The 27,238-nt window shown below is 41.8% G+C and overlaps 1 protein-coding gene across 5 annotated transcripts in view; it reads left to right on the forward strand.

The window, feature by feature from the left end:
- GIGYF2 (GRB10 interacting GYF protein 2) overlaps window positions 1-9,453 on the forward strand; it is a 136,688-nt gene extending 127,235 nt beyond the window's left edge. For 4 of the 5 annotated variants that reach the window (XM_053598312.1, XM_053598315.1, XM_053598317.1 and 1 more), the window contains exons 28-30: window positions 410-597; window positions 3,253-3,400; window positions 7,639-9,453. In XM_053598312.1, coding sequence (XP_053454287.1) covers window positions 410-597; window positions 3,253-3,400; window positions 7,639-7,706 — 404 coding nt within the window. In that variant the 3' untranslated portion in view covers window positions 7,707-9,453. The remainder of the gene's footprint in view (window positions 1-409; window positions 598-3,252; window positions 3,401-7,638) is intronic. The other variant, XM_053598316.1, reaches the window with a different exon arrangement.
- Window positions 9,454-27,238: the final 17,785 nt, after the last annotated feature.

Below are 27,238 nucleotides of genomic sequence, written 5' to 3' on the forward strand. Positions count from 1 at the left end.
AGCTGTATCTTTAGTATCTGTTATGGTGCCTGGCATACATCATAGCAGTTAATAAATGTTGAGTGACTTTAAGGAAGGAAAGAATGAATCCCCAAAATACTTCCATTTTACAGGCAAGTAAACATAACATTTAGTTTGAGCCAACATACCATTTAGTGAAATTAAATGTGTTTGATAATTCTTTGTTGACACTATACTATTTCAGATAATTTTGAGCATTATGGTAGTGTTTTTTTCATTATAGCAGGGCAGATTAAAGAATATATAATGCAGGTCATTACATACTTTTCAACTTTGTATCAGACATCTCTTAGGTGTGAGGATGTATCAAAAACTGAAATTGATTTTTTTATCTGTATGTTTTTCATTATTGTTAATTCTTTATGTCTTCTCCCCTTCTATTTTATAGTTCCCACATTTGTTTCTTTCCTAAAAGAAGTAGAATCTCCATATGAGGTCCACGATTATATTAGGGCCTATTTAGGAGATACTTCTGAGGCCAAGGAGTTTGCCAAGCAGTTCCTTGAGCGCCGTGCCAAACAGAAAGCTAACCAACAGCGTCAGCAGCAGCAGCAGCAGCAGCAGGTAGGAAGTAGCGTACTGTGTGCATTAGCTCTGTGAGTGTTAATACCTTTAAATGTTGAGAAACCAGCAAAATGAAAATTAAAACAAAAATACCATTTTTGTATTTCCAGTAACCAAAGCTTTTTAAAATGTGTAAACTTCATATTTTCAAGTTATGTGGCCAGAGACCTTTGTGAATGTCCTAAATGGCAAATACAGCCATTCTCTATTTGGTGTGCCAGTCCCATATTTCTTGATAAATTTAGGTCTGAGATTGCTAATTCTAACATATCAGAAACCTGTAAATTTGGTTTTGAAAAGTTAAAACATAAAAAAACATAAAAAAAAAAAAAAGAAAAGTTAAAACATATAAATGTCTCAAATCCTCCAGTGCTGAGGATCTGCTGTACTCAGTACTGACAATACTGCAGCATTCCAGACATTTTACATATTGTTTATGGGAATGTAAATGGAGCAGTAATGATTCTTATTAGTCACAGTAGTTATATTTTGTAACGTTCCCCACAAACACTGAAGTAGCGAATACTGAACTATTGCTCCTAGAGGATATACATGGTTAGAGACCCGTGTGCCTTTGGTCATAACATTTTTGTCAGCTAATTAATGTATTATCTTCTTTTGTATGTATTTCTATCTAAAGGACATTTTATTTAATATATATTGATTCATTAACATTGAACTTACGGCCCTCAGCATTATAACTCACACCTGAATAAAGCTTATCTCATACATACATTTCCTCCTTAAGGTACACCACAGCTTTCTTGTGCTTAGCAACACTGGACAGCTCTGTAGCACTATGAGGGCCACTTGAAACAACAAATCACCAAAAACACAAAAATTGGGAAAGCATGGCACTAATTAGTAACTGCAAAAAGGACACGTGTTTGCGGTATTGAGATATGTAACAAGGCAGCGTTTCTTTGTTCTACTCAACTGGGAATGTGTTCCTTGAACATGTTAAATTTTTGGCTTGCACATGTATATGTCCAGGATGACCATAAAAACACTGAGTATTGATTATAGGGTTATGACTAAATGTTAACAAGTAGGTGAATTTACAAATAAGGAATCTGAGAGAATCATTTGTGTAGGTTTTCTGAAGCTCATGTAAGAGGCTTAAAAATATTCAGGGCCAACCAGCATGGCTCACACCTATAATCCCAGCACTTAAGGGAGGTTGGGGCAGGAGGATTGCTTGAGGGCCAGGAGTTTGAGACCAGCCTGGGCAATATAGCAAGACCCCATCTCTTAAAAATATATATATATGTATATATACTCGGGCGTGGTGGTACTCATCTGTAGTCTAAGTTGCTCCGAAGGCTAAGGCAAGAAGATCGCTTGAGCCAGGAGTTCAAGTCTGCAGTGAGTTGTGATCACACCACTACACTCTAGCCTGGGCAACAGAGCAAGAACTTGTCTCAGAAAAGAAAAAAATAATTCATAACCTTTTAATCACATGATTCTTTTCTTTTTTTTAGGCAGAGACAGATTTCTCACTTTGTCACCCCCAGTAGACATCATAGCTCACAGCAACCTCACACTCTTGCCTCAGCCTCTTGAATAGCTGGGACTACAGGTGCCTGCCATAATCCTCAGCTGTTTCTAGAGATAGGGTCATTGCTTAGGCTGGTCTTGAACTCCTGAGCTCAAGCAATCCACCTGCCTTGGCCTCCCACAGTGCCAGGATTTAATTCCATAATTCATATACTAGAGATAATATTTTTATAGGTCACTTCTTGGGATGTGGATGTATAGGACATTTGAAATTTAACTGGGTATTGTTAAATTCAAAAATACACTGTTGGAAAAGAAGGGGAAAAAAATCCAACTGGGTAGGTGGGCTGACAGGGAAATATTGAAAGTGGAAAGATGTAACCCTGGAACAACTTTAAGAGAATATTTTAAGGACGCAGAGGAGAAGCCGTTCATTGTATGGCAATACCAAAAGCTCTTTGAATTTGTGAAATGGCTTTGTAGACTGAAATAGGAAGCTCAGCAGGTGCACACGCACACACACAAGAGGCTTGTCCTTCCATAGTGCTTTCTCCACTCCTCCCCCACTGCCACCACCCGTGCCTTCAACTGGCTCATTGAAAGATATCCCAATTTAAATGATGTGCTTTAACAAGAGCAGCAAGTAAGTGTGAAGGGCTGGTAGATTATATCATAGTCTGACCATTTGGTGGAAAATATACAGACGATATTTTGGGGTCAGATCCCTTCTGGGATTGCTGATAGGAATAATGTACATGACCTTAACTTTGTTTGGTAATACGTTACTAGCTGATCTGCAGCTTGTCCTCTCTGTCCTGGGGCCCAGAAAACAAAGAAACCTTCTTCTTTGGGTATGTGAGAGGGTGAGAGGTGTACATTGCCAGGATACAGAGGCTATGTACAGATGGTACAGACTCCTTTTATGGGAGAGAAGTTCCGACAGCTGTGATGGCACAGCAGGGTAGAAACCTGGAGTTAGCAGGAAAGGATTTGTGGAGGCACCAAGCTTGAAGGGAGTGTTTGAATCTAAATAAAGCAAAATGGTGGCTCAGTGATCTGCTCTTGGTTTTATTATGACCAGTACCATGGACAGGCAAATCTGTTCTTTTTTTTAGGGTAAGCCAAGTCTGCATCTTGTGTGTAATTTGTTATTGCTATCTTGTTTCACAGGACTCTGTGTGGGGGATGAATCACAGTACACTCCATTCAGTATTTCAGACCAATCAAAGCAACAACCAACAATCCAATTTTGAGGCTGTGCAAAGTGGCAAGAAGAAGAAAAAACAGAAGATGGTCCGAGCAGATCCCAGTTTGTTAGGTGAGCACTGGCCTGAAGTCTTACCCAAATGTTAGATCAATGCAGATGATAGCAGTTACCCTATGTGAATCTCCATGGTGGATTATTTTCCAAAAAGGTAATTATCTTTTTTTTAGCTGGGTCAAAATAAGTAGCCAGTATTTACTGGGCATCTCAGAAGTGCAGGAGCTGTGCTATTAGAGGTAAGAAAAGTAATAAGTTGTATGGTGCTTTAAACTTTTAAACATTGGTTCATATTTAATACGAATTTCTCTGTGTGGCCTTTAGTAAATTAGTTGGAAAATAATGCTAATGGGAAATGGTAAAAGTAGTTTTAAAAACTTAAATGCTGATTTGTGTTAGAAGCAGACCATAAATCTGATCAGGCATTCAAAGAGAACCAATATGTGTTGATAATCATTCTGTATATCATATAATTCTCAGAATTACTATGAAGTGATGCCTCAGTTTTACCAGTGAATTCAGAGGATTTACCAGAGGATTCAGAACTTTTCCCAATGTTACATAGCTATCAGCAATGGAGTTGGGATTTTAGAACAGGTCTATGTTCTTTCTGCTCTTAAAACAAGGTGCTGGCCCAGTCAGGAGGACTGACTGGTTAGGAGGTTGTGGTATGGACCAGTTGAAACATACCTAGTGGCTTAAAGTAGGGTTTTCATGGTGGAGTGTAGGGGAGTCAAGAGATTTTAGAATTTAGGGGATAGAATGTACTGGGCAAGCAGAGTGGAAAGGATGGGCTTGGGGAGCAGGGTGGATGGTGTTGCCATTTGCTGTGAAATGATCACTGAAAAATGGAGGAGGCTGAGAGGGGGCAAGATGGTGTTTGTCGGGTGAGTTTAGTTTGAAATACCTGTAAGACATCACGAAGACCCTGAGGGCTGGCTCTGCAGGAGGCAGATGGTGACCGACCCTCCTGTGCCCTTGGTAGGCTCCTTAGTGCCCTGGGGAACAAGATGATAGTATTAAAAACCTAACCCTGAGGACTGCCTTTTGGAACTGATGCCTGAAAGCTGGGTTTGGAAACTTAGGGATTGGGTGTGAAATTCTTTTTTCTTCTACTTGTCTCAAAAGTGAATGTTAAAGGTGGAAGGAACAGTCTAAATTTGTATCCGATTTGGCAGAACTAGGTAAATAGATGAAAAACCATTCCTTAAATTCTAACTAGGTTCTAATTAAGAACCCACAGTTAGGGCGGTGCCTATGGCTCAAAGGAGTAGGGCGCCGGCCTCATATGCTGGAGGTGGCGGGTTCAAACCCAGCCCCGGCCAAAAACTGCAAAAAAAAAAAAAAAAAGAACCCACAGTTACAAGCCTTACTGTTTAGCTTTGGACCTTTCAGGGCAAAGGTTCCTTTGAAAATGAGGTCAGATGATTCTTCAGATCTCATCTCCTATTACAGATATAAGAAAGGAAGAGACTTAAAAAAAACTTCCCTACAAGGGAGTGAGAAGTCACCCTAGGTGTAGTAGAATTTAGGAAATTCATATGCCTTGAAGGGGAACAACGAAACAAATGTAAGCGAAGTAAATTGCTTAACAGAGTATTGAGGAAACTCTCACTGGTGTGAGTTTTTACATAAAATATTTTATGAAAATTACTGCTCAACTAAACTTCTCTTTGGAAATTCCTTTAATAATTGCTAATTTTTTGTCCCATAATTACTCATTTTTATTATTTTTAAATGTATATATTTCCTGTAAAATTGCTAAGTATCCATCAGTCACAGGTTTTCCTACCATAAAATGGGAAAACAGGTTCTAATTTGTTCTCTAAAAATGTTCCTTGATGGGTGGCACCTATGGCTCAGTGAGTAGGGCACCGGCCCCATGTACCAAGGGTGGCGGCTTCGAACCTGGCCCCAGCCAAATTCTAACAACAAAAAAAATAGCCGGGCATTGTGGCAGGCGCCTGTAGTCCCAGCTACTTGGGAGGCTGAGGCAAGAGAATCTCCTAAGCCCAAGAGCTGGTGGTTGCTGTGAGCTGTGATGGTACAGCACTCTACCGAGGGTGACATAGTGAGACTCTCTTTCCAAAAAAAAAAAAAAATGTTCCTTGAAAAAGCAATTACTGACAAAAAGAACCTTTGCTCTGAAACAAACCAACAGAGGGCGCCCCAGCCTCATTTTAATTGTGAATGTAGTTAAGTTTTTAGAGCTTCCACGTGGTCATTGTGGACTGGCAACCTGCACTTGAATAAGGTAAATATACACGCACAGTACAGTTTTTCCTCAGCCAGGCTTTCTCTAAAAGAATAATCTAACAAACTAACTCATGTGAGAGTTTGTTCTGAATCAAATAGAATGTGGTCTTTAAAGCCAGGTAGAGTAGGTTGAATCCCCATTTGTGTTGCCTTGGGTTTTATGGTATCCCACAACTGTCCCTTTTGTCAAGTGGGATGATGAATACATACCAGTTTTTTTTAATGACAGTTAAATGAGACTGTCTATTAAAAGCCTACTCTGATAATCAATGTTACAGCATTGAATAGGCTACAGACTTATTCCTTTTCTGTCTTTGCATGATTAAAATTAGTTTTTTAAATTACATTTCCACTTCTGTTGCATGTAGCTCATTATTATTTTTCATCTCCTTTTATCTGTTTTGAGATACATGTGAAGTGAAAGAAAAACCTGTCTCAGAATAGAGTAATAGTTCATTTCATAGACTGGTCTCTAGGTTCTTACACTTATGCAAGTAAACCATTACTTTAAAAGTGTGAACACTAAGCCTTTCACTATTTTAAAAGGAAAAAGGTCTTGTGGGCTCTGGAAGCATAGCTGTGATGAGGTGTAGAACTTAGGAAGGGATTTAGAATCCTGGCCTCTGCCTGTGTTAGCTTGTACCACAGCTTCTTTGCTTAATAAATAGGCATGTTTATCTTTTTCAAATTATGTTTTTGAGTCAATTATGCTATTTTTATTATGGAAGGCTTTTTTTTATTATTGGTACATTTAAGATGTGTAAATTGTTTGATACCTGAACATTAAAGAGCAAAAAAGAGGGTACAGAAAACCCAACTAATATTAACAGAACTGCTTTTAGAATGAAGTACGTTGCCTGTTTACTTTCTGGTATTCAAATAGTAGCTAAAATAGTTGGGGATTTCATTCAGAGTAGATGAACTGGAAAGCTTTTTATGAGTTAGTCTAAAGAGGACTTGTTCATCATAATTTTTATCAACCTTTGTGATTATAGAGTTTTGGGAAAAATTACCTTGTGACTATTGGCATTAGGTTTTCAAATGTCAGTAGTGTTTGTGAGCCCTGCTTGTTGACTTCAGTGGGTGTGCTAGTACTGCTTTTTTTTTTTTAAGAGACAATCTCACTTTATCACCCTCTATAGAGTGCTCACAGAGTACTCTGTAGAGAGCATAACAGTTCACAGCAACCTCCAACTCCTGGGCTTAGGCGATTTTCTTGCCTCAGCCTCCTGAGTAGCTGGGACTATGGGTGCCCACCACAACGCCCGGCTATTTTTTGTTGTTGTAGTTTGGGGCCAGCCACCCACTGAGCCACAGATGCTGCCTAGTACTCCTTTTTCTAAATCTTATTCCATTTTGATTAATCAAATATTGTTAACTGAAATCCTTTACCTCAAGGTATAGGTAAATAGATTGAACTGAATAAAGTACTTCAGTCTTTTGCTTTGTCTACTGTGGGGTGGAGAGAACATATGAAGTTCTCCTCATCTTAAAGAGGAGAATAGCAAAAACTTCTGGCTAGAACTTCCACAAAGTTGTTGACCAGTGGGAAAAAATACTCCTATTAAAGTGAGTCTGGTGGAAGGAGTATTAATCCCACTTAGATTTCAAGTCCTTTGGTCAGGTGGTACTTAGTGTGTATTATCTCCTCTTCTCCCTGCCCGCTCCCCCATTTCTTTTAAGGTAGACTTCCAGAATGAACTCCCCCCACCCCAGTGCCAACCTGGCCTGTGTTGAACACATGCTCACACCCCTGCTCTCTTCTCAGATTCTCTAAGGTAGTGATCTGTAGTTCTGTTAAAGGGGGTGATGCTATCTTGTCCCCACCCCACCCCCTCAATGAAATTATACCAGGACCCTGAAAATAAAGAATTTCTCTTTGGAAGAATAGAAAGTTACTATTTTCACTTTTATCTTCTGTTTCTCTTTAGCATCCCTGTGGTATACTTAAAACAAGAGATTTATATTCTAGCCTATAATTAGAATTAGAGCCACTTGGTTGTCTGGGTGTGGGCACTCATACAGTTTTTCTCTTACAGGATTTTCAGTGAATGCATCATCGGAGCGACTCAATATGGGTGAAATTGAGACTTTGGATGACTACTGAACACCTGCCAGTGGACTGGCCTTCCCTCTCCTGTCTGCTGACTATGGAGTCTCCAACTTTGGACATGACACTTATTCACCATTTACTCTTTATCACTCTGCAACAAATCACAGAACCGATCATCTCAGGCTTTTTCTTCTAGCCCATTGTGTCCAAGATTCTTTAAACTGTTTTTGTTGGTGAACATCTCAGACTGTAGATAAGTGGACTGGACCCTGTGGCTTGGGGGTGGCAGTTGGGATTACTCCCCAACACGGCTGATTTTGGGCAGCACATGTTCACTGTGCCATGATTTCATCTGTTGTCTCCCAGAAAGTGTGTTGGGATCTGCCAATAGCAGCTTGCTTTTCTCTTGTCAACTTTTTTCCTTCTGTTTTGTTTTTTCTTCTTCTTTTTTCCCCCTCCACAGGGCAAGAGGTCTAATTGGTGCAATCATGAAGAGAATTCGTGGTTAACAGCAACAAAACACCCAGTGGACTGTGACTCGATTGTCCAACAGACAGAGTTCTTCCAGTCTGCAGGTTGCATTGCCACTGCTAATTTGGAGATTGCATCAAAGAGGTCCTGAGTAGGGTGGAGTTTAGATTGGATTGGTTTGATGTTGCACATCCCTTGCCTGTTCTTTCTGAACATCCTTTCACAGAAAGGTTTCATGTTTTTCTTCATTGGATAGTGACTTCCAAGCAAGCTGACTTCTCCCCTGGCATACTCCAACCTGATTGGACAAAGGAAACCCCATGGCCTGGGAGAGGGACTTATTCTTTATTTTTCTTTCTTACAAAAACTGATTTTTCCCATAAATATTTTTACTTCAGAGGACTAGGACCAGTTCATTTTGGGCCCTTCTGCTGAAAATTTGTCTCGTTTAAGAGGCACCTAGGATATTTAGCATATGTATGAATTTGTATAATTTCATTTTGGATAGGGATAAACTTTTGCTTCCGATAAAAGCCCAGAATTTCATCTGGTTCCTCAGAGCATTATGTGTGTGTCTTGCTGCGGCCTGGAAAAGGTTTTGTTTAAAGAGTTTGGGATGGCAAGCTGCTTGCCCTTTCTGGAAGGAAAGCATACAAAACCTGACCATCGTTAGGACCTTCATCCGTGGAAACCACTATACAGGACGATGCAGCGGGCTGGAGGGGATGGGCGAGAATGGGAATGAGAAGCCTGATCTGGCTTCTGGTCAGGGGCTTCTCATACCCTTTCACTTCAAGTGAAAATGTACTCAAGTCCTATTTATAAACAAATACTCAATTCCTGTCCCTACCAACCCCCTACAGAACGTTACCTGGAATTGCTCCTCACACTTGGTTTGGAGCCCTTGGGCCAGCTATGCCTGTGTGAGAGGTACTGGGGTTTGGGCAGCTCCTGGGTAAAGCACCTTTGCTTTCTGTCATCATCGCCTGAAGAAGGCTGGAGTTGCTCTGAGAACAGTTTGGTTTTGGAGGATTATATTTGGTTTCTGTTTTTATTATTTTGGATCACCATCCTTCCTATCCCTTCTTGCCTCCCTCCCTCCTAAACATGTATAATAACTATACAGAAACTGCTACAAATTTGTATATAGTTTTTGGATCAAATGGCATGAGGAGATGGGGAACCATTAAAAATTGGGACTCCTACTCTCCTTTGCTTTGTAAATTCAAAAGTGGGGGGTGGGGAAAAGGGATAGTTAAAATGTTTACAAAACTTTAAGCTCCCTTGGAACTTTTGCCAGTGTGGAGGAAAATAAAGAACTTAAATAAAACCTGGTTGTATTCTATCTTAGCACACCTCTTGTACTCGCCTTTGTCAAGGCTGAGTTTTGCACTAAACTATTCCTCTTGGCATTATGGAAAAGCTCCAACCACTCCATGGCTTCTCTGCCAGACTCTGGAATACTACCTGGTACTGTATTTGAGGATGTAGAGGTCAAGGCAAACTGGTAAGTTTAACCAAATGTCCTTCCTCCCTTGACTGTCCCTTTCTGCTGACTTGTGGATTGGCTTCTGCCCTCTTGTCACAGACACACGCCCTCTGAATGTGTCCCTCCAGAGCCTGCCCACACCACCTAACCAAGACTCTACTGTGTATGTGTTCAGGACAAATACAAATAAAATTTAAAAAAAATTGTGAGTGGAGCGGCAGATTAGGGAGAAACAAAGTCATTTTATTCATGGAACATTCCATTTGCTTAACCAGGAGACTTGCTTCTGAGGAATTCCCTACTTAATAGAAAGAAACCACTCTTTGGGAATGTTTGTGTGTCTCTCAATTCTACTCTCTCTGGTGTGTTTATTTGCTCATTCTTTTGCTTATAGCTACCGTTTTCTTAACCTCTTCTATTAACTTACTTTCAAATTCTCTTTACTGAGTCTTTGAAGTTTTTTTTTTTGGGGGGGGTATATTGTTTTCAGCTTTTTAATTCAGAAATTTAAAAAATATACTAAGACAAGACAATTTGATTATGGAGACTTCTCCAGAGATAGTGTTCTAGTTGCTATTGTAGCATAAAAACTTACCTCCAGATTGACAACCTTGTCATTTCCTTGGTAATTTTGTTGTTTGGGGATTTGGGAAGGGCTCAGCTGGGTGGTTATTTTCTTGGAGTCTCCTGTGGTTGTGGTCAGACGTTTTCTGTGGCTTCATTCTCATGAAGACTTAATTAGGTGGGCTGTCCAAGATGACTACTTGCGTGAAAGCAGTGCTGGCTATTGGCTGGATTGGTGGCTGGTGGATCTATATATGTCCTCTCCAGAATTACAGCTTCAGAGTAGTTGGAGTTCTCGTGCAGTGCTTGGCTCCCTCAGAGAAAAGGCAGAAGAAGCTGCCTTGCCTCTTCTGGCTCCTTTAAGCTCAGGAGTCCCATAGGGTCTTTTGACACTATATTCCATTAAAGTAGCCACAACTGTGGTATCATAAAATACATAGTCTTCCTTCCCATTTCCTGGTCTACAGTTCTCCAAATCCTTAAACTCCAAAGTGATCTCTTTCTGTATGAGCTGACTGATGGCTAGCAGCCCCTTGGTAACTTGAGGGTGGAGCTGGAAAGACCAAGACAGGATCAGAGGGCTGGGTCCCTCTTGGTTCTTGGCTCCCAGTGTGAAGAGTGAGCACTGGTGCCTGGTAGGTAACGGGGTGATCACAAATACAAAGTGGTCACGGTCAACATACATTTACTGAGGAGCAAAAGCACACAAACCATAAGGAGTATATATCTCCAAGGGCGAGACAGGTCCTTCTCTGTACGTGGAGAAGAGTTCCTGAATTCTGAGCATACCCTGTCTTTTGTAAGCTGACTGCTCTGTCCCTCCTTTCTGGAGCTGGGGACTGAGGTAGCACAATCTCCTCCAAGGCAGAGAGAAGCTGGGGCCCAGACAGCATGTCTCTCCCCTCAGGCAGAGCAGCCATGGAGGGTGGGACCTGGTGTGTGTTGACAGCAGTAGTAATACTGTAGCAGCAGGGCCTACGTAGCACTGGGGGTCTGTTTGGTGTGAGCCTGGCTGTGCTTGGTGGCACCTAAGCAAGGCCAGCACCACCCAGCAAGAGGGTTGGAACTTTCAGCCCTACCCCCCAGCCTCCGGGTAGGGGAGGGGGCTGAAGGTTAAGTCAATAGCCAGTGACCAGTGGTTTAATGATGTTTACATAATAAAATCTCCATAAAAGCCCAAGAGGACAGACAGGATTCAGAGAGCTTGTGGATAGCTGAAGTGTGGAAGTTCTTGGACAGTGGAACACCCAGGAGGGCATGAAAGTTCTGCGTCCCTTCCCCCAGCCCCCACCCTGCACTCCTCTTCATCTATATCTTTTGTAATGAATTGGTAAACGTACACCCTTCCCTGAGTTCTGTGAGTTGCTCTAGCAAGTTGAGCTCAAAGATGGGTCATGGGAATCCCAATTTGAAACTAGTCAGAAGTTCTGGCGGCCCGGACATGCTCAAGTAGTGTCTGCAGTGAGGATTCAGTCTTGTGGGAATGAGTCCCCTGTGGGATCTGACACTGTCTCCAGGTAGTATCAGAATTGAATTGTGGGACACCCAGCTAGTGTCCACTAGAGAATTGATTGCTTGGTTGTGGTGGGGAAGAATCCCTACATATTTGGTCACAGAAGTCTTCTGTGTTGATTGTTACTGCATTGGTGTGAAAACAGAGGGAAAACACAGTTTGAGTTTTTCTTAAAAGTACACTCAGATTCAAGAGGAGAGCATGTGGTCCGCCCCCACATACCTGTGATGGAAGGAGTGGCAAAGCCACATTGTAGAACAGGTGAGATGGGAGACATCGTAGCCATTTGGGGGAGATAGCTGCATGGAGTAAAAGGAGTTTATGCATATGTAACAGGGGCCTTATTTTCAGTGGTTCTAAATTGATTTTTGCTCCTTTTTTTTTTTTTTTTTTTTGGAGATAGGGTCTCATTAAGTTGTTCAGGCTGGTCTCAGACTCCTGGGCTCAAGCAGCTCTCTCATCTCAGCCTCCTCAGTAGTTGGGATTATAGGCATAAGCCACTGAGCCTGGCTTGTTTCTTGTGTTTGTAAATTTCAGAACATACAGTGGTGCTTCTGGCTTTATTTTAAATAATTATTTTTTAGGGAAACCAATTTTTATATACATGTTTATATATATATATACACACACACACACACCCCTGTATATATGTGTGTGTGTGTGTGTGTACATTGCACTCTATTTTAAAATTGACCTGGTGACAAAATTGGTAATTTTATACAAATGCCCTCTGTACGTTATTAATAAAAATAAAAAGTATGTGTGTGATTCTAATTAAGCAAAAGGGGTCTTTTGAAATGAACATTTCCAATAGGTGAGGTAGAGCTTCATCCAAAGAGCCACAGATGTGCACATTTTAAATAGAGCCAGGCACACCCAGAGCACATTCCAGTGGAAGCTGGCCTTACAGTCAATGGGTTTCTTACTGCAGCCAACTCTGGAGTGTGGCTTTAGTCCTGGTTGAGTCAAGTCAATTCCTGGTGAAGATACTATAGTTAGTACTTCCTGGGACCTTGAAGAGTCTGGCACCTTAAAACAGCCTGATGTGTGGTACTTATTTTACAGTTGTTAGATTCCTGGAAAACCAAGGACCGGTGTAGCCTTTTGCTAGTTCTGGCTGGGAACCTTCAAAGGGAGGATTTTCCTCTAGAAATCAATCAATAGGAATGTTTTGCAATTAAGTAACAACTGTACTTAAGTTCATCATGTGGGAGAAACCGCACACACACGCTGGGAAGGAAGGGAAGGTGGTCTCTTTCCCTAATAGCTGTTCTGCTATTCCCAAAAGCTGTCCTTGGTGTCCCCCCACCCCCCATTGCTGCCATGGTGATGATGTCATGGGAATGGAATTCACAAGTATCTTGACACTCATTTCAATCCACCTGGTCATAAGCTTATGAGTGACAGAAGACAGGACCCTAAACCCCCATCTCTACCTCAGCTTGTAAAGCTGAATTTGCATACTGAGTTTCTGTTCACCCCAGAAAAGATTGAAATCTGCTCATCTTGAAAATGTGTTGCTTGATTCAGCACCTTTCCTCCCCCTCTACTCAATTGTCCTAATTCCAGATGGCCATCCATGCAATTATGGGAAATCCACCTTCGGCAATGGGAATGGACTTAGCACCACGTGACTTAGGCTGGCCCAATCATCACATTCCACATCCAGTGACTGGATGAGCAGGTGCCCTCACAGGGTTTAGTTAGGAGGAAATCATCTTGAATCTTAATTGGCCAAAATGTAGATACATACTATAGTTAGTTGCAAGAAAGAAAGTTTTGTGATTTTAGTTGAGTTTTCTGCCATCCCAAATGTCATTGGGATCCGGTTACTAAGAAATGGGGGGACTAGATATGGACTGGCAGTTGCTATCCCTACCTCATTCTCTTCAGTCTTCTGTTTTGAAATGGGAAACCTTTGGGGTAGTTGAGTTTGTGCATAGTGACCATGCGAAAAGAATCCAGTCCTAGTGGTTACCCTGGTTTGCCTGTGGACAAGGATTGTAGTCTTTCCCAGTGAGGGCATTCAGAGTAGACTGTGGTTTCTGTTCTTGTGCTATAGACCTGGGGACCCAGAGCAGGTGCCTCGATCTTGCTGTGTGTTCTATTTTAAGTACCCTGTGGAGTGAGCCTGGGAGAGGTTTTGTGAATGGGGAACCTAGAGTGAAGCTGTCAGATTTGTGCCTTGGTCCTATCACCTACTTGGGATAATTTTCTCTCTGCATTTTTTTTCCTCATCTGTGATATAAGAATTATTAGGAAGTTGTGATCAATAAATTAAAATACAGTTATATAGTTCCCAGAACATAAATGCTTGAGAAATAACTACTTATAGGCCATCTTGCAAGTGAGAAGGGCATTTGTGGGCACATGTATAGGTGCTATGGAGCATATTAAATCGGTAAGCACCTTAGATGTCTTAAAATTAATGCAAAGAAGTAACCCTTAGGCAAGGTGGCGTGGGTTCCAGGATGATTTGTGTTAGCACCAGCCTCATTGTTAACCAGTACTTCCTGTCCTGTCTCTGAGTGTCAGTTTTCTTGCCAGTCAGATGAAGGGTTTGGCCCAGATGATTTGAGGAACTTGAAACAAAAATGAATCCCTGAGCTCTATGTCCCAGAGTTTCTAATTGGGGTGAGGCCCCCACATTGCAAATTATTTTTAAGATCTCTAGGTGATCTAAATGGATAGCCTGAGTACAGACCCAACAACCTAGCTGATCTGGGAGGTTTCCTTCAGTTCCAGCCTCCTAGAAAGTGTGAGTCGTGTGTACAGCAGTGTACTGACACTCTGCTCCTTAACAATGCCGGACAAGTAACCTTTTTCAGTTTTTTTTTTTTTTTTTTGGTTGCAGTTTGGCTGGGGCTGGGTTTGAACCCGCCACCCTCGGTATATGGGGCCGGAGCCCTACTCGCTGAGCCACAGGCGCCGCCCACCTTTTTCAGTTTTACTGAAGAAGATCTAAACTGAAATGCAAACATGGTAATCCTCGTGTCAGGGGACAGAGTCACCTCTCTGGACTCTCTGGCTTCAGTACACATAACATGAAATGGACCTTAAACAGCTCAGGGTTCTGTGATAATACAGAAACCACCTTAGATAATCAAAAGAAATGAGGGAAGAGAGAAGGGGAAGAAAAGAAAATGGGTATTGGAAGGGTTGGCAAAATGGAAGGTAAAGTCACTGAAAGGTTAGTTAAGTAGGGAAACCACTAACACTGTCTCCTGGTCCCATCCCTCAGTCCATCAGGTCCTGCTGCTAGTTCAGTGACAGTCTCGCCTCTATTGGACACCCTAAAGACTACATATTTCTATATACTACATACAAAGCAATAGGGGAAAACGGAGGTTCTCATCTACTAACTTACACATGTATCTATCTAATGAATACAATATGCATAGCTGCCCCAGTCCTCTGTGCCTGTTCCCGAAGACTGTGGGTGAGACTGTTTTAACATCTTCACTACTCATTCCAAGTTTCATTAGCCATCTGCCAGCTTCTCTTCTGCTAGGTGACCTGAGGGATCTGAATCTTTAGCATTCTTAAGATCATTGGGTTGCTGTCGTCTTCAATAAGTTGTTTTCCAAGGTCAATTTTTTTCCTAGGAAAAAAAATAGAGTGGTGTAACAAATACCTAATATAAGCCAAATCCACAACTGTTGAGATTTTGCCCATTTTGTTGTATTTATCCCATCTTTTCCCCCTTAGAATATTTTAAAACAAATCCTAGATATGTCAGTCATGATTATCTAATGTGCATGGTAACAGAAAAGGATACCTTAAAAAAAAAAAAAAACAGCCCACAGTTCCTTATCACATTAACAACACAGTACATAGAGGACTGTCTCATCATCTGAAAGATGTCATTTTATAAGGTTTGAATCAAAATCAAAGCAATGTTGATTGCATTCGGTTGATGTATTTTAAGTCACTTTTAGTCTTAACAGTTCTTCCTCAAGGAAAAGAATGTTGAAAACCCAGATTGTTTTTTCACAAGAACATTCTATATTCTGGATTTAGTGAGGAGTTCCCTTATGATGTGAATTTCTTCATATCCCCTGCATTTTCTGTAAATTAGTAGTCAGATCTAGAGACCTGATTAAATGCAGGGTCTCCCTGCCTCACCCCCTGCAAGAATACTTTATTGATGTCCTGGCATCCTTCCCGCTATGTGATAGTCACAAGGTAGGCAGTGTTGTCAGGTCCCATTTTTACTTATTTAGTCATTGAAAAATAGTGATTTTTTTTTTTTTTGATGGAGAGGAAGGTATTTTATTTTCAAATAGTTTCAACTTAAAAGTTGCAAGAACAGTAAGTACAGAGGACTTCTGCATAACCTTCCCCCAAGGCCTCTACTTACTAACATTTTATATATTTGAGGCCAGGCACAGCAGCTCACTCCAGTAACCCTAGCACTCTGGGAGGCTGAGGCAGGTGGATCACTTGAGCTCACCAGTTCAAGACCAGCCTGAGCAAGAATAAGATCCTGTCTCTACTAAAAATAGAAAAACTGAGGCGAGAGGATCGCTTGAGCCCAAGAGTTTAAGGTTGCTGTGAGCTATGATGTCATGGCATTCTACCAAGGGCAACAGTGAGACTTGGCCTCAAAAAAAAAAAACTTTTTTTTTTTTACATATCTGTTTTATCATTTTCTCTCAACTATACTCACGAACATTTTTTTTTTTTTAATTTGGCCGGGGCTGGGTTTGAACCCGCCACCTCCGGCATATGGGACTGGCGCCCTACCCGCTGAGCCACAGGCGCCGCCCGACTCATGAACATTTTTAATGAACTATTTGAGAAATAGTTCATGAAAATCTTAAACCTTTTAAGATAATTAGTTGCATACATCATGTCCCTTATTTCTAAACATTTAAGGGTGTGTTTCTTTAAAACAAGCACATTCTCTTACATAACCACAGTACAGTTACCAAAATTAGGAGATCAATACAATGCTATTAATATCCAGGTTTCTACCAGTTTTACTAATATCTTTTATAAGGAAAACCAAAAGGTGCATGATGTCATCTGTGATAACTTTTTGCATTTAGTTATCATGTTTCCTCTTTTTTTTTCCTGCAGGGTAAATACCTCTGATAGTTACCAATGTTTCTTGAATCTGGTACAATGCCTCAATCTTAAACTTTGACGTTTTTTAAGGGTGGAGGACAAATCTTTTTTTAGAGTACCCTCAATTTGGATTTGCGTGATATTTTCTCATGATTTGATTGTGATTATGCAATTTTGGCAAAAATACTACAGAATTGATACTGTGTCCTCAGCTCATCCTACCTAAGGAGACACAGGATGTCAGTTTGAACCATAACTGGTGATGATAAGTTTAATTAGTTGGTTTAGGAGGTGTCCGCCAGGTTTCTCCACTGTGAAATAATGATTTTTCTCCTTACAGGAGATGCTTTGAGACTGTGTATATTTTCAGCTCGTCATCAAAGCCATTAGTTTCAACATCCATGGATGATTCTTTGGAGACTGGCTCAGTTGCGTGGGCTAGAGTGCAGTGACAGCGTCATCACATTTCACTGCAACCTCAAACTCTGGGGCTCAAGCCATCCTCCTGCCTCATCCTCCCAAGTAGCTGGGACTAACACTATCCTGCCTGACTAATTTTTTTCGTTTTTCGTTTTTGTCTCAATCTGGTCAGTCTGGTTTTGGTCTCCTTTTAGTATGGTCTCAAGCGATCCTCCTGCCTCAGCCTCCTAAGGTGTTAGGATTACAGGTGTGAGCCAACATGCAAGCGATCCTCCTGCCTCAGCCTCCTCAGGTGTTAGGATTACAGGTGTGAGCCAACACGCCTGGCCTTCATTGATGGTTCTTAACTTGAACAGTTACTACTAAGGTGTTTGCCAACTATTCCTTTTACATTTATTAGTCAATACTCTGCTTTTCTTTCTTTTTATTGTTGGGGATTCATTGAGGGTACAAGAAACCAGGTTACACTGATTGCATTTGTTAGGTAAAGTCCCTCTTACAATCATGTCTTATCCCCAAAAGGTGTAGCACACACCAAGGCCCCACCCCCCTCCCTCCTTCCCTCTCTCTGCTCTTCCTTTCCCCACCTCTCCCTCCTCCTTTCTCTCTCTGCTCTCCCCTTTCCCCACCCACACTGTGTCCTTAATTGTCATTAATTGTCCTCATCTCAAAATTGAGTACATAGGATTCATGCTTCTCCATTCTTGTGATGCTTTACTAAGAATAATGTCTTCCACTTCCATCCAGGTTAATACGAAGGATGTAAAGTCTCCATTTTTTTTAATGGCTGAATAGTATTCCATGGTATACATATACCACCGCTTGTTAATCCATTCCTGGGTTGGTGGGCATTTAGGCTGTTTCCACATTTTGGCGATTGTAAATCGAGCTGCAATAAACAGTCTAGTACAAGTGTCCTTATGATAAAAGGATTTTTTTCCTTTCGGGTAGATGCCCAGTAATGGGATTGCAGGATCAAATGGGAGGTCTAGCTTGAGTGCTTTGAGGTTTCTCCATACTTCCTTCCAGAAAGGTTGTACTAGTTTGCAGTCCCACCAGCAGTGTAAAAGTGTTCCCTTCTCTCCACATCCACGCCAGCATCTGCAGTTTTGAGATTTTGTGATGTGGGCCATTCTCACTGGGGTTAGATGATATCTCAGGGTTGTTTTGATTTGCATTTCTCTAATATATAGAGATGATGAACATTTTTTCATGTGTTTGTTAGCCATTCGTCTGTCATCTTTAGAGAAGTTCTATTCATGCCTCATGCCCATTGATACATGGGATTGTTGGCTTTTTTCATGTGAATTTGAGTTCTCTATAGATCCTAGTTATCAAGCTTTTCTCTGCTTCAAAATATGCAAATATCCTTTCCCATTGTGTAGATTGTCTCTTTGCTTTGGTTGTTGTCTTCTTAGCTGTACAGAAGCTTTTCAGTTTAATGAAGTCCCATTTGTTTATTTTTGTTGTTATTGCAATTGCCATGGCAGTCTTCTCATGAAGTCTTTCCCCAGGCTGATATCTTCCAGTGTTTTTCCTATGCTTTCTTTGAGGATTTTTATTGTTTCATGCCTTAAATTTAAGTCCTTTATCCATCTTGAATCAATTTTTGTGAGTGGAGAAAGGTGTGGGTCCAGTCTCAGTCTTTTACATGTAGACATCCAGTTCTCCCAACACCATTTATTGAACAGGGGAGTCTTTCCCCCAAGGTATGTTCTTGTTTGGTTTATCGAAGATTAGGTGTTTGTAAGATGTTAGTTTCATTTCCTGGTTTTCTATTCTATTCCAAATGTCTATGTCTCTGTTTCTGTGCCAGTACCATGCTGTCTTGACCACTATGGCTTTGTAGTACACACTAAAATCTGGTATGGTGATGCCCCCAGCTTTGTTTTTATTACTAAGAACTGCCTTAGCTATATGGGTTTTTTTCTGGTTCCATACAAAACACAGAATCATTTTTTCCAAATCTTGAAAGTACGATGTTGGTATTTTAATAGGAATGGTATTGAATAGGTAGATTGCTTTGGGAAGTAGAGACATTTTAACAGTGTTGATTCTTTCCATCCATGAGCATGGTATGTTCTTCCATTTGTTAATATCCTCTGCTGTTTCCTTTCTGAGGATTTCATATAATTTTCTTTTTTTTTGTAGAGACAGAGTCTCACTTTATGGCCCTCGGTAGAGTGCTGTGGCATCACACAGCTCACAGCAACCTCCAACTCCTGGGCTTAAGCGATTCTCTTGCCTCAGCCTCCCGAGTAGCTGGGACTACAGGCACCCGCCACAACGCCCAGCTATTTTTTGGTTGCAGTTCAGCCGGGGCCAGATTTGAACCCCCCACCCTCGGTATATGGGGCTGGCGCCTTACCGACTGAGCCACAGGCGCCGCCCTCATAATTTTCTTTATAGAGGTCCTTCACCTCCTTTGTTAGGTATATTCCTAGGTATTTCATCTTCTTTGAAGCTATGGTGAAGGGAGTTGTGTCCTTAATTAGCTTCTCATCTTGACTGTTATTGGCATATACAAAGGCAACTGACATATGGACATTGATTGTTTTTTTTTTTTTTTTTTTTGAGAGACAGAGCCTCAAGCTGTCACCCTGGGTTGAGTGCTGTGGCATCACAGCTCACAGCAACCTCCAACTCCTGGGCTCAAGCGATTCTCCTGCTTCTACCTCCCAAGTAGCTGGGACTACAGGTGCCTGCCACAACGCCTGGCTATTTTTTGGTTATAGCAGTCTTTGTTGTTTGGCGGGCCCAGGCTGGATTTGAACTCACTAGCTCAGGTGTATGTGTCTGGCGCCTTAGCCCTTGAGCCACAGGCCCCGAGCCTGGACGTTGATTTTATATCCTGAGACATTACTATATTTTTTGATGACTTCCAGGAGTCTTGTGGTTGAGTCTTTAGGGTTCTCTAAGTATAAGATCATGTCGTCAGCAAAGAGGGAGAGTTTGACCTCCTCTGCTCCCATTTGGATTCCCTTTATTACCATGTCTTGCCTAATTGTATTGGCTAGAACTTCCAGCACTATGTTGAAATAGTAATGGTGACAGAGGACAACCTTGTCTGGTTCCAGTTCTAAGAGGAAAAGCTTTCAGTTTTACTCCATTCAGTAAAATATTAGCTGTGGGTTTGTCATAGATAGCTGTGTGCCAGTTTCAGAAATGTGCCACCTATGCCTGTACTCTTCAGTGTTCTAATTAGAAAAGGATGCTGGATCTGGATTTTATCAAATGCTTTTTCTGCATCTATTGAGAGGATCATATGGTCTTTATTTTTGCTTCTGTTAAACACTCCGCTTTTCATACACACATACCCAAAAGGAGGAGCTTTTCATACACGTACACCCACTATGTATTAGCATAATCTAACACCATTTTTCTTGTACAAATTGTCTATTTACAGCTGGCTTCTGTGTTCTTTTGCCATATCCCCATCATTTTTGAGAAATTTTTTTTTCTTTTTTTTTTTTTTTATTGTTGGGGATTCATTGAGGGTACAATAAGCCAGGTTACACTGATTGCAATTGTTAGGTAAAGTCCCTCTTGTAATCATGTCTTGCCCCCATAAAGTGTGACACACACCAAGGCCCCACCCCCCTCCCTCCGTCCCTCTTTCTGCTTCCCCCCCATAACCTTAATTGTCATTAATTGTCCTCATATCAAAATTGAGTACATAGGATTCATGCTTCTCCATTCTTGTGATGAATTTTTACTTTTTCATGAGTTTTTTTTTTTTAAGAGTCTAACTTTGTTGCCATCGGTAGAGTGCCGTGGCATCACAGCTCACAGCAACCTGTAGCTCTTGGGCTTAGGTGATTCTCTTGCCTCAGCCTCCTGCCTCAGCTGGGACTACAGGCACCCGCCACAACACCTGGCTAGTTTTTATTGCAGTTTGGCTGGGACCGGATTCGAACCTGCCACTGAGTGACAGGTGCCGCCCTTCATGAGATAGTCTAGATTCATCATTTACTTTTCCTTTCTCAGGTATGGAATTAATCATTTCTCTAAGGAGCCCTGGTTCGTGTTAGTGAGAAATGGTGTCTAGAAATCATAATCTGGGTACTGGGTGTGCTCATTACTATTGGGGTGTCATTGCTTCTAGCTTGTGTTCACAGAGGAAATTGGGAGTTCATGTGTGCTTATGTGTGCAGATAATGTACATTCATCTATCTATATACTTATCTGTATATTCCATGAGTCTATATCTTCTAATTCCAGCACAACACCACAGAATCCATTGACTCTTTCTCCTTTTCATGTTTGTAGTTCGCTTCTCCAATAAGTGACAAACCTAGCTCCCATCATCCTTAGTGTTTCCTTATTTTCTCAATCCTAGGATATAACAAAGTAGTTAGATAATTGCTAACCCATACCACTGCGAGAGACAGGCTTTCTGAGTAGATTTCTGTACTTGTTTCTGTAAAGATGCACCTTCAATGTTATAAAAATACATTGGCACGAGGTTAGGCAGCTGTCTGTGTAATTTAGACTTTGTGTGTGATCTGAGACTTTCTTTTCTCCCTTTAGTATGGTAATAATATTTTGAAATACACTGTCTTGAAATTCTGAATAATTTTATCTTTGGTGAAGTTTGATTGAATATTGGAGTATGTGCCAGTTGCTCGTCCAGCCTCCCCAGGATGGTTCTCAGCCCTGCCCTCTATTGAGATGAAATCAGGCCAAGACTCCATCTATCACATGACTTCTATCAGCCCTCACTTGGGTGAATACAATGGCATTTTGAGTATCCAGAGATGAGTGTCAACGCAGTCAATGTCTAGTGATCCATGCAAGATAGTATGTATCTCCTTTCTCCAGCACAGTTATTCTGGTCTTTGGCTGCCAGTGCCTTTGGAGAACATCTGGAGGAAGATCTCCTGTCTATACATGTGGCCATTTTGTGGGGACTTCCTTAAGGATACATTGCCTTCCTTGGCTTCTGCTTTAGAATCACATTATTCTTATCAAAATCAGTGATTGATTCCATTATCAGCCCTGACCTGCAAGGGACAGGCAATACATAGCTTTTTAAAGATGCTGGTCTTCTCCTAACAAATGCATTTATTTCTCAATGCCTCAGTGAAGAGAGTATGCACTGGGGTCTATTGAGAACTTATTGGGGTTAGTGAACGTGTGAGTCACCTAAGATGAATCCACTCCAACATTCCTTGCTTTCTAAGCCTTTCACTGAGTTAGGTTCTTCAATCTTGTTGCATTTATGCTGCTGTTGATGCTATGTTTTAGTCAGCTGACCAGACAGAGCTACTAGATGCTTGAGACACTGGACACTGGATTCAGAATCTCAACTAAGCACACCCCTATCAGTATATGTGGCCGGATCTAATGTCATATTCACATACTATCCATTTAGTTTAACACCTTAGAATTTGTTCTCACACCAGGTTTTTATTAATACACATTAGCAAAATATGTCACCTTGGTACTTAGTTACTAGTTTCTTGGTAGCAAAAATTAATAATAGTTTTACTTTGTACTTCCTCCTAAGTCAAACTTTGTGCTTATTGCCCTTGGGAATGCTGTATCTAACTGTAGTTCTGGACATGGAGGCAAGCAGGGATGGTCAGGGTGGGTCTTGAGAACAGGCACAATCTTTTTTTTTGTTCATGTCTTTTACTAATTCATATATAATTGCTTGTCTTCTGGTTTGTTGAAGCAGTAAGAAAGACAACATTTGCCACAATAATGTCTATCAAAGTGACTGGCCATGAAAACTCCAGCACCACACTCATCTGAAGGAGACTCTCGAGCCAGTCTTGCAAGGGAACTTAGCAGATGAGGTTATTATTCAGACAAGAACAAGGAAGAAGTGCCTGTTTTTGCAAGGGAGACCTGGGGATTTATGGGTGGAAGATTCTCAGATTTGTTTGATCTGCTCAAAAATCCACATTCCAAATCTCAAGATCTCATTCCTTCCCAATAGGTGCTTTAAATTTCACTTAAAAGAATTGGCAAGGCTGTGAATCCAACTTAATATTATAATCCTGCAACCTGTACAATTAATTTTAGTTCTGATTTGTAAAACCAATTGTGCCTGTTGCTACAAGAAAGAAGAGACTTTACGGAGAAGACCATAGAAATGCTCTAGTGTTGGGCGGCGCCTGTGGTTCAAAGGGGTAGGGCGCTGGCCCCATATGCCAGAGGTGACGGGTTCAAACCCAGCCTTGGCCAAAAACTGCAAAAAGAAAAAAAAAAAAGAAATGCTCTAGTGCTCTGATCATGCCTGGACCTTAGAATTTAAAGCCCTGAGCTTGTCATTTTTTTCTTCTTTTTTTCCCAACTATCATTGTACAATTTTTATTTTCTTTCTGAGTCCCTAATGCAGTAAAAATTAGCCAGTCTTCTATTCATTTGATCATAATCACCACTGAAAACATCAAGTACAGCATCCCTTGGTCCTTTACTTCAACGGGCACTTCATGCTCACCACGTGTCTCAACATACAACGTGCCATACATTTCCACTGGCAGTGTTCACTCAAGCTCAGAGTGGCAAACCAGGCCAGAAACAGATCTCTGAGGGTCTGTTTTCTGGGACCATTTTAGGAACAAATTAGTATACTGGTCAGAGTCTGACTAGGAAACAGAAACCACTCTAGGTATTTCAAACAGAAGAGATTTTTAAGACAGGAATTTGTAATAGCAATGTTTAAAGGACTGAAGCAAAAGAGAAAAGGAAATATTGCTCAAAAATAAGTGACTGTGAGTAGGACACCAGCTTGAGCCAAGGAGCAGAAATTTCTCCAAGGCCCAAACACTGTCCACTAAGGCTTCTGGACTCAGCTCTCAGCTGCTGAGGAAGATCCGGGAGCCTCCAGCCTTCAGCCTCCACCTCCAGCCTTCTGTGGCTGCCCCTGCAGCTGCCACCACCTGAGCTTTTGCCACTGACGTTAGTGTAGCCGGTACTCTGCTGCCACCCAAGATGTCAAAAATCTGAAGGGGAAAGAGTCACTTCTCCTCCCCTCTCACCTTCCATCTCCCACCAGAGCTTCCCACTGGCAGATCCTAATAGGAAGTCAGCTGGCAGGCAAGTGTCAAGTATGGTAGCATCTGGCTACCTAAAGCTGCTGCTCCATTGTAGCTCAGGGCACAGAGATGTGAGAATAGAGGGGCTAAGAGCAAACAAATGATTAAACAAGTGAGAAAGTACCCAATGTGTTTTGTTTTTTTGAGAAAAGTCTCAAGCTGTCACCCTGGGGTAGAGTGCTGTGGCATCATAGTTCATGGCAACCTCCAACTCTTGGGCTCAAGCAATTCTCTTGCCTCACTTTTTCTGTTTTTAGTAGAGATGTGATCTCACTTTTGCTCAGGCTGGTCTTGAATTCGTGAACTCAAGCAATCCATCCGTGTAGGCCTCCCAGAGTGCTAGGATTACAGGCGTGAGCCACCATGCCTGGTGAGAAAGTACCCAATCTTACAACTATTTCCCAAGTCCCAACTGAAATATTTGGATTCACATAGTAAATTCCTGCTAGGCATGGTGCTAGGTTCTGAGAATGCAAAAACAAAAACAAAACAAAACAAAACAAAAATACTGCCCCTGCTATCTTGGAATTTAAATCACAGGATGGAGAAAGACAAAAAGAAAAAAAAACAGTATCTCAAGGCACCATTACATATATCTGATTAAGTATTTTTATCTGGAATATACAAAAAACATAAAGATCAGCTACCCTTATATATAGGCCAGAAAACTGAGCAGACCCTTCACAAAAGTGGAGATTCCTGTGGTTAATAATAAGGTGTTCAACTTTTATTAGAAATGTGAATGAAAACCAACACATACCACCACTCCATTTCTTTTCTTTTCAGATTTTTTTTTTTTTTTTGGCTGGGGCCTGGTTTGAACCTGCCACCTCCGGTATATGGGGCCAGTGCCCTACTCTTTGAGCCACAGGCACCACCCCCATCACTCCATTGCTATCAGAATGACGAGAAACAAAAGGTTGGCAATGCCAAGTATTAGTAAGGATATGGAGAACTGGTGAAGAGAGTATAAATTGGAACAAACACTTTGGAAAACTACTTGGCAATATCTCCAGGTGCTAAACATCAGGCCTAGGAATTCTATCTTTAGATACATAACTGGGAGAAATTAATGCCTATCTCCACTAAAAAAGATGTATATAAGAGTATTTGTAGTGGCTCAAAAGAGTAAAGCGCTGGCCCCATATGCTGGAGGTGGTGGGTTCAAGCCCAGCCCTGGCCAAAAATTGCAAAAAAAGAAAAGTATTTGTAGGCTCACGCCCATAGCTCAGTGGTTAGGGTGCTGGCCATATACATTGAGTCAGGCAGGTTCGAATCTGACCTGGGCCAGCTAAACAACAATGACAACTGCAATGAAAAAAATAGCTGGGCGTTGTGGTGGATGCTTGTAGTCCCAGCTACTTGGGAGGCTGAGGCAGGAGAATCACTTAAGCCCAGGAGTTTGAGGTTGCTGTGAGCTGAGACACCACAGCACTCGACTGAGGGGGACATAGTAAGACTGTCTCAAAAAAAAAGGTATTTGTAGAAGCTGTATTCATAAAACCTTTAGCCTGGAAACAAACCGAATGGATATGAATAGATAAATGGACAAATGTGTGAGAGAATGGACAATCTGGCACAGTCCCACAACTGGGTAGTGATCAGCAGAGGAAATGAAGTTGCAACACTGCTGAGTCTCACAGACTGATGTTGAAGGAAAGAAGTCAGGCATGAGAGTTTGTATCACGTGAGTCTATTGATTTGAAGTTCAAGAGAAACCAAATGAACTTATGGTGACAGAAGAAATGGTACTTTGGGGGGCATTGACTGGGGTAGGGCCCAAGGGAGTCCTGCTGGGGTGCTGGGGAGGTTCTCTATTGACTTGGGTGATGTTTACACTGGAACTTTTTAATATCTAAAAGTTCCTTAATCTGTAAACATAAGCTTAAGATGTGTGCACTTCACAGAATGTTATTCCTCAAAAAATTTTTAAAAAACAGAAAAAGGAACAAGGTAATTTCATATAAATATATGTGCTAAGAAAGAATTAAAAGTAATGTCACAGGTGAGCGGAGGGCTGACAGAGCTGAGATTTGAATGGGAATGAGGTAGCCACATAATGAGGGGTTTGCTTTCTGGGCAAGGGGACAGACAGCAAGTGCAAAGGCCCTGAGGCGGGATCAGGTCAGTTTGTGGAGGGTCTCAGTCAAGGCCAGTGGACTGCAACATGGAGAGCAGGGCCAAGGCAAGCCCGCCCTTTGGCCTTTTATTCTAAGAGCAGTGGAAACCATGAAGATGTGAGGTAGAGGTGCTGGCAGAGCTCTCTGCAGGTTTGGTGGAGGACAGTGAGGGAAAGAGAGACCTCTGAGGACTTTTCATTGTGTGGGAGTTGTGCCTCCCCACTCCACTGGTGGAGCAAGACGGAGGGCATGAGAAGCTAGAGATGTTCATTAGATGCCCTGAGTGCTGTTGCAGGGACAGCGGGCAGTGGGTTGCAGCTCTAGGCCAGGCCCATCCTGAAGATGGATGTCGTGAGCACACTGAGATAATTCAAGTCTCAGTACCAAAGGAGAGCACCTGGGCAGCAGGGACTAAAAAGGGGCCATGAATGACGCGAGTTTTGCTGGAATGACTAGGGCCGCCAGATGTTAGGGACCTAAACTATATAAGTGCTTCTTTAACAAGCATTGCTGAGTACTTGCTCCTGGCCAGGCCTGGAGAACCCGAATGTGAGCAGGGCCTGGCCTGGACTCAGTGCTGACTATTGAAATGGAATGGGTTCTCTGAAAACCTTCCACTAAGGGGTATGTGAGGGAGGTAGGGTGTGCGTGAAAGATGGAGGAGAGAGGAGAGAGCAATTTCCTCTTTCCTTCTCCGAGGGTGGGGCTGCTTCCAAGTTCAGGAAAGCAGGTCTGTTCTGTAAGCCTTTGCTATGCGTATGTGTGTGTTTGCGCGTGCGTGGGGTGGGAGGGGGCGGGGGGGGCGGGCACGGTGTCCCAGGAGGACAGAGTTTGCATTGATGAAAACCCTTCCCAACCCTTTGATGCCTCTTTCCTGCTGCTCTGAAGTTAAC

This window comes from Nycticebus coucang, chromosome 7 (assembly GCF_027406575.1).
Source record: "Nycticebus coucang isolate mNycCou1 chromosome 7, mNycCou1.pri, whole genome shotgun sequence".
In the NCBI taxonomy this organism is placed as follows: domain Eukaryota; kingdom Metazoa; phylum Chordata; class Mammalia; order Primates; family Lorisidae; genus Nycticebus; species Nycticebus coucang.